Source organism: Primulina huaijiensis, unplaced genomic scaffold, assembly GCF_012295235.1.
Source record: "Primulina huaijiensis isolate GDHJ02 unplaced genomic scaffold, ASM1229523v2 scaffold1183, whole genome shotgun sequence".
Classification (NCBI taxonomy): Eukaryota; Viridiplantae; Streptophyta; class Magnoliopsida; order Lamiales; family Gesneriaceae; genus Primulina; species Primulina huaijiensis.
The window spans coordinates 8,704-16,962 of record NW_027342422.1 but is presented as its reverse complement, the minus strand read 5'-3'; the positions used below and the strand labels follow the sequence as shown (position 1 = coordinate 16,962).

Below are 8,259 nucleotides of genomic sequence, written 5' to 3'. Positions count from 1 at the left end.
CACGTCTCGCGCATATGCGCGTCCTCTACCGGCGCATATGCGCGAGACCTACTGGTCTCGGCTCTCAAGTGTTCTGCTGCTCGCGCATATGCGCGCACCTTCTCGGCGCATATGCGCAAGAATCTCTGTTCTCGCAGGTGGCTGTTCGAACCTCTCGCGCATATGCGTGCTCTGTCACGCGCATATGCGCGAGGTCTTCGCCTCGGCATATCCTGGACCCAAACAGCTCGCGCATGTGCGCGCATACTTCTCGCGCATATGCGCGAGACCTTCTGGTCACGCACACTTGCCCTTTGTGCATATGCGCGCATCTTCTCGCGCATGTGCGTCCAAATCTCTGCCCACAACTCATGTTCATGCATTTTCTTCTCAAATTCATTCCAATCCCACTAATTGCACTTTAACCCCTTAAATCTTCATTAATTACAATTCTGGAAATTAATTCAGGATTAAGTACAGTGATATAATCTCGGGCATTACAATTTTATTGCATGAGTATTTAAATTCTTTTCTTTAAATTTAATTATTTTATTGCAGTAGTTTACTTACTACCTTTTCAGTTAAATAAGTGAGGCCGGACTGGAGTTGGAGTATTGAGATAAAATTTAATATTTTGAAAACATTTCTAGAATTTATTTAAGATAAATAATAAGTCAATTTAATATAAAAGAATGTTTAAGGAATTATTTGAGTAATTTAAATATTTAGCCATGCATGCAAAATAATGTTATTCCATAATTAATTTCTTAATTCACTAAAATATTTAATGAGTTGATAAAACTCTAAAGATTTAAAATTCAATAATTAAGAAATATTTCCCCTCCACTTTTATTAGCAATTTTCGGCCATCTCCATTAGGAGATTTTAAAATATTTATCTATTCTCCAATTTTAATATCTTTCCTTAATCTTTTCATGGCATGGATAATTCCTTCAACTTTAAATCAACAATAATTATTAATTAAGCAATTCCCCACCCTCAATTTTTAATTGAAAATTTCGAAAACCACCATTTAAGATTTAAATAAAATTTGACAACTCACAACTTTGATTTTCTTTCCTTATCCAAATTTTTGGTATATAATCCCTCAACTTTTAATCCTCAATAATTAAACAATTAAGCAATGTCTCCCTTGCTTTTGAATGATAAAATCGGCCATGCACCCTAGAATATCAACCTCAAATCTTTGATATCATTCTCCTTTCCTTATCTCTCAAATTCAAAGATAGAAGAGATTATTTTCTCCCTTTATCTTGCAACCTTTCCTTCATCTCCTAGACTCATTTCTCCCCCTTCCTTTCACCAAAATTCAGAGCAATTATCAGTGTAAAAATTGTGAGAAAAATTCGAGAGAAACTAGAGAAAAATCGAGTAGAAAACAAGGAAGTGAAGAGCACTCCGTCTCCTCCGCGCCGCGTCGTTGTTTTTCTTTTGTTTTCTTCAAAACAAAATCCTGGCATGTCTATATTCTTCCTTCACTCTTCAATCAAGCCATATTAATATTTTGAAACATCATACTCATGATTTTATGAAGCAAAAACTGAAATACATGACTGAAATTTTGAATGAAACATGCAAAGATTTTCGACCCTCTTCATTGCTACCTCACGGTTTGGTTGTTTTGTGAGTACAGGTGGTTGGCTCGTGTCCAGGCTCCCAAGGCTGCATCTAGACATGTACTAGGACATGTTAGGACCATGTTGGTCCATCCGTTTAGTCCCATACACTCTGGAAACTTGCATGTGACAGCAACCCCCCAAATGTGTCCCTTTGAGTCTTGTTTTGCATAGTTGCTGTCAAGGGAGGGAGTTTCTGATCTGGGCTGCCCTAGGGGATTATATCCATGGTTAGAACACCTCCCTATCATGTCTAAGACGTAACCAAGTCGCCCTTTTGAGGTTTGGTCTATGGTGATAACGGTTTTTAAATAAAAGAAACAAGAACACCTACCCTTCGGCCCCTTCGATTTTTACAGCATATGTAGTTTCGATTTTTGTGGTGTGGTGTGAATCTTGTTTGGCCTCTGGCCCATAGCCACAGTTCATACCATACCCCTTGATGTATAGATCATGCCATGGTCAATCAAATGGCCACTGGAATGACACGGGACAGCAAGCGATGTAATATTCCCCACGCACGCAAGGGTGCTTCTCGGGTGGGAGTTTCGGGTGTTCATGGTGTGGGTTGCATTGTGGTTGGCCTAGGGCCCTTAGCCATGGTTCAAACCATTCCTTAAAATGTTGGTAAGAGGTTCTAGTCAGTGGTGCAAGCCCCAATGGCTATTAGCCTTGCAAAGGACGCAAGGAAACCAAAAGCGCTGCTGCTGTAATTTTTGACAGCAAGTGCGCTGTGGTTAAGAGGTGAATTTCGGGTTCTTGGTTGGCTTTTAGCATATGGCCTTGGACTGGACAATACCTCATCAAGTTAGGAAGGTCATGTTTTGGCCGTTTGTGATTCGGATCAGTTTAGAGGTCGTACGAGAATTTACGGTGCGATGTGCCAAATTGACTATCGAAAGAGCGTTTCATGTTTTGGCCTCCATTCACCAAATTTTCGACTTGTACCATTTTAGGAGCATCATTTCATCATTTTAGTTGTATTTTAATCATGACTAAATGATGGTTCGGTGTTGGTTTGGGTTGGCACGGAGTCATGATTAAATACTAAGTCATTGGGTGTAATTGTCTCGTTTTTGGATTCAATTACAAAGTTTGGTCAATTTAAATCATTTGCATATTTTTTTCATGTTAGATTTAAGTCGCAGCGAGCCTGGGAGCGATCCAACCCATTCGGTAAAATTAATACAGGATATTTAATTACGTTATTTGATTATATTACGTGCAAAATATTAATTTTGAGATTTATGCGATATTGCTTGTGGCCACTTTACTATCATGGATTATTACTTAACCCGGTCGCCAGTTACCGGTCAGTTCAATTTTGTACCACCCAGTATACTGTGGCATTAGTCTGATCAGACGATTATTATTTCACCCGGTCGTCAGTTACCGGTCAGTTCAGTTCAGTTCAGGGACCACTTGCGTAGACCATAATCTGACCAGAAAATTATTACAAGCTATTTCATTACAGGGCTCAAAGGAGCAAACATTTCCACTTATGACATTTTCAGTTCAGTTATGCGCGTATTATAATTACCATTGAAATGATATTTTACGTTACACCTCATTACAAGATATTTTCACTTGCATGCGATTTTATTATTATTACTTGTTATTTACGATATATGCATGCTGAGTCTTTAGACTCACTAGACTTGATTGTTGTAGGTACCGATGATGTCGGGACTGAGGACGGGGACCAGTGAGCCATCGTGGGTCGGCAGTAGTAGAACCCGAGGACCTCATTTTCAGCATTTACTATTTTTAGGCTCAAACATTTTCATTGTTATGAGATTATTTTAAATTATGAGTTTGCAAACAAATATTTACTTCCGCTGTTATTTTGAATTGTTAAACTTTTATCAGTATTTATTTTTATGAATGAGGCATTTTATTTACTTAAAGAGAAAATTTTTAAATTTTTTCGCAAATTTTCAAGCACGAATCCAGAGGCCTTTACAGAACAAATCCAACAACTTCTCCGATTGCAAACACCGGTTCAAGGTAGAGGCCAAGGCCATGATCAACGAGTTCAAGAACGCGTTTTTGAGGGAGTTTATGATAAATTCAAGAAGATGAATCCACCCGAATTTGTAGGGAGTCCGGACCCTTTGATTGCAATGGAGTGGGTGAAGGCGGCCGAGGCGATCTTTGATTACCTTAACTTTGATGATAAAGATCGATTGAGTTGTCCTGTGTTTCTCTTAACCAAGTCAGCAAGAATTTGGTGGGAAGCAACCAAGGTAACGATTAATGTTCAAACATTGAAATGGAATGAGTTTAAAGATTTGTTCTATGATAAGTACTTTCCTAGCGATGTTAAAGCCCGCAAGGTGAAAGAATTCTTTGAGCTAAAGCAAGGGACGATGAGCATGAATGATTACATCTTGAAGTTTGAAGAAGGTTGCCTTTTTGTTCCTTTCATTGCTAGCAACGACAAAGATAGAGCAGAGCATTTTATGCGGGGGTTGAGGGCGGAGATTCGAAAAGATGTTTGAATGTCGAAGGCTAATTCTTACAAGGAGATTGTTGAGAAAGCATTGATGGCCGAATATGATGAGAAAGAGATTGATAAAGAAAGACAATTCAGGAGGCAAAAATTGGTCCAAATGGGTCAAGCTTCAGTTCAAGGAGGAAAAGGAGAACACAAGGGGAAAGGAAAGGGAGAATATCACGGTAAAGCTCCTACGGTGCCATCTGAATCAGATAAGATTTTATGTCCTAAATGCCATAAACCACATAAAGGAGAGTGCCTATTTGGAAGCAACAAATGTTATAGATGTGGAGGTGTTGGGCAAATTGCGATCAATTGCACTCAATCATCGGGCAAAGGCCAAGTTCAGGGGCGTATTTTCTCTTTGACCAAGGAATAAATTAATCCTGATTCATCAATCATTTCAGGTACAATTCTTATTTCAGGCAAGGTAGCTACTACTCTTATTGATACTGGAGCCACACATTCTTTTATATCTGAGCAATTTATGCATTCTCTGAGTCTTTCTCCTATAGGTGAAATTGTCCACTTTTCTATTGTGCTTTCTTCGGGAGATTATATTCATTCTTCAACTGTGATTCAAGCGTGCCCTATTCAAATAGATGAGGAATTGTTGAATGCTGATTTGATTAGCATTCCCATGATTAAGTTTGATGTTATTTTGGGAATGGATTGGTTATCTGCTTATTGAGCTGTGATAGATTGTGTAGCCAAGACAGTGCGTTTTCCTTCACGGCATGGTGATAGCAGTGTCTTCACTGGGTCAGATAATTCGCTTGTCCTTTTTTTTATTTCTTGCTTGCAAATGCAACGGATTTTGGTTAAGGGTTTTCATGGGTTTCTAGCATCAGTGGTGGATATAGCTAGAGAAGGGTGTGGGAATGTGAGCGACATTGATATTGTGAGGGATTGCCACCGGATAGAGAGGTGGAATTTGTTATTGATATTGTACCAGGCACCGTACCAATTTCTAAAGCCCCTTATCGAATGGCCCCAACTGAAATGAAAGAGTTGAAGAGGCAATTGCAAGAGTTATTAGATAAATGCTTTATTAGACCAAGTTCATCTCCATGGGGGGCACCGGCATTATTTGTGAAGAAGAAAGATGGGTCTTTGAGACTGCGTATTGACTATCGAGAGATCAACAAAGTAAAGATCAAGAACAAATATCCTCTGCCCAGATTTGATGATCTTTTTGATTAGTTGCAAGGTGCTACTGTATTTTCCAAGATTAAATTACGATCTAGGTACCATCAATTGAAATTAAAGGAGTGTGACATACCTAAGACGACTTTCGAACCAGGTATGGTCACTACGAGTTTTTGGTTATGTCGTTTGGATTAACTAATGCTCCTTCTGTATTAATGGATCTTATGAATCGGGTTTTCAAGCCATATTTGGACAGTTTCGTTATTGTCTTCATTGATTATATTTTAATCTATTCAAAGACTCGAGATCTACATAGGGAGCATTTGAGGATCGTGTTACAGCAGTTGAGGAACAACCAATTATATGTTAAATTCAAGAATTGTGAATTTTGGCTAGAGCAAGTTGCATTTTTAGGTCATATCTTTTCCAAGGAAGAAATTGCTGTGGATCCGGCTAATATTGAAGAAGTTAAGAAGTGGCCTATTCTTTTGACAGGTGCTGAGGTATGAAGTTTCCTTGGGTTGGCAGGGTACTATCGTCGTTTTATTGCTGATTTCTCTAAAATAGCCTTGCCACTTACTACTCTGACGAGAAAAACAGTTAAGTTTGAAGGGACTAATGAATGTCAGTAAGCATTTCAAGTATTGAGGGGCAAATTGACTTCATCTCCAGTGTTAGCACTTCCTCAGGGAGTTGAAGACTTTGTGGTGTATACAGATGCTTCCAAGAAAGGTCTCGGTGTTGTGTTGATGCAGCGAGGCAAAGTTATTTATTATGCTTCTCATCAATTGAAGGATTATGAAAATAACTATCCGACTCATGATCTTGAGTTGGCAGCCATGGTATTTGCTTTGAAGATCTTGCGACATTATTTATATGGAGTGAAATTTGAGATTTTCTCAGATCATAAAAGTCTCAAGTGTCTCTTTACTTAGAAAGAACTGAACATGCGTCAGAGAAGATGGTTAGAACTTGTGAAGGATTATGATTGCACTATCAGTTACAACCCAGGAAAAGAGAATGTGGTTGCTGATGCATTGAGCCGAAAGTTAGGTCTTCAATTGGGTTCAATGATTCAAAAGCCTCTGTTGTTGGATTTGCAGAGAAGTGAGATCGCATTGGTTGAGGAAGGTACGATCGCTCGACTCTCAGCTTTAGTTATTCGACCGACTTTGATTGACAGAATTAAGCCTGAGCAACAGTTGGATACTCTTTTGTTAGAATTCAGAGAAAAGGTAGAGAAGAAGGATAATTCTGAGTTTGGATTGAACAGTGATGGCCTGATTACATTTCAAGGCCGTATTTGTATTCCTGTTGGTGATGCTATTCGTCGTGATGTTTTGACGGATGCTCATACTGCATCTTATTCAGTACATCAAGGTGGCACCAAAATGTATCAAGATCTTCGTCGATTGTATTAGTGGCAAGTTATGAAGAAAGATATAGCATCATTTTTTTATGAATGCTTGACTTGTCAGTAGGTAAAGATTGAGCACCAACGACCGGCGGACTTATTGCAATCCTTTCCTATACTGCAATGGAAGTGGGAACACATCACTATGGATTTTGTTGTTGGGTTGCCAAGAACTCAGAAGGGCTATAATTCTATTTGGGTGATCGTGGATCGATTTACCAAGCCATCACATTTTCTCCCCGTCAAGATGACATATTCTATGACTTAATATGCGGAGACGTATGTCCAAGAGATTGTAAGACTTCATGGGAAAACCGTGTAGATTGTTTAAGATTGTGATACAAGGTTTACATCTTAATTTTGGAAGAGTCTCCATAGAGCTTTGGGTACCAAGTTGGCCTTTAGCACAGCCTATCATTCTCAAAGCGATGGGCAATCAGAGAGAGTTATACAGATATTGGAGGATATGTTGAGGACCTATATTATTGACTTTCCTAGTAGTTGGGATTTGAAGTTATCTCTTGTCGAGTTCACATATAATAACAGCTACCAGTCTTCGATTGGCTNCACGCCTGATGAAACTTAAAATTAATAATTTATTATATGTTAAAACCTATATTTTAAAATTTAAGTTTCATTAAAATTATAAAATTATGTTATTTTAGTATTGTTTGTTTACATTTAAATGTCTTACTAAATATGTTTTATTTTAAAGTTTTCTACGTGTTGGTAAAATAATGATAACTCAAGCTAGAACATTCAAATGGAGGTGATTCAAACATGTTTGGAATTCTTGAGAAATTATCTACAAGTTTTCAAAAGACATAATTGCCTAAAAAATTGGTTAAGATGATCCAATTGTGACAATATCAAAAGGAGGACAAATTTACTTTCACCATGAACAACATATAGTAAAAAAACCATAACTATTTCAATATTTAACCAAATGAGGTGAACCAAGTGGCCAAATTCATTTGCAGAAAATTCCCCACATGTTTGCTGTTTTGAGCAGAGTCAAATTCGATGATTAAAGTCATGGAACAAAGCATTGAAATAAGGGACATGGAATTGAAGTAGGAGGAGACAAAGACTACTAATACAACTACATGGTATTTATAAAATTTTTTACCTTTTCTCTCATTTGGCGTATAAATAGAGGCTNGAAATAAGGGACATGGAATTGAAGTTGGAGGAGACAAAGACTACTAATACAACTACATGGCATTTATAAAAAATTTTACCTTTTCTCTCATTTGGCGTATAAATAGAGGCCTTGTGCTAGCTTGAGAATCATTCTATCTAATTGTAAAATATAGTGTGAGTGTGTATAAAAGTTCTAAGTTCCAATATATTTTTCATTTTCCCAATTATGAGTGATGTTTTTAGTGTTGATCAAAAGTAAGCTCATGGAAAGTTAAATCTATTATGTCAAGGTGAAGATGATGGATTCTCGANAAGTTCCAATATATTTTTCATTTTCCCAATTATGAGTGATGTTTTTAGTGTTGATCAAAAGTAAGTTCATGGAAAGTTAAATCTATTATGTCAAGGTGAAGAGGATGGATTCTCGGTGAAGTAAGATT

At 37.7% G+C, this 8,259-nt stretch overlaps 1 protein-coding gene across 1 annotated transcript; it reads left to right on the top strand.

The window, feature by feature from the left end:
* The first annotated feature begins 3,694 nt into the window (after nucleotides 1-3,694).
* On the top strand, nucleotides 3,695-4,117 carry LOC140965696 (uncharacterized). Its single transcript, XM_073425844.1, has one exon. It carries the CDS (start codon nucleotides 3,695-3,697, stop codon nucleotides 4,115-4,117), a length of 423 nt encoding a protein of 140 aa, XP_073281945.1.
* Nucleotides 4,118-8,259: the final 4,142 nt, after the last annotated feature.

Bases quoted from the DNA above. Each gene is read 5' to 3' on its own strand.
- LOC140965696 (XM_073425844.1), top strand. From the start codon at position 3,695: ATGAATCCACCCGAATTTGTAGGGAGTCCGGACCCTTTGATTGCAATG.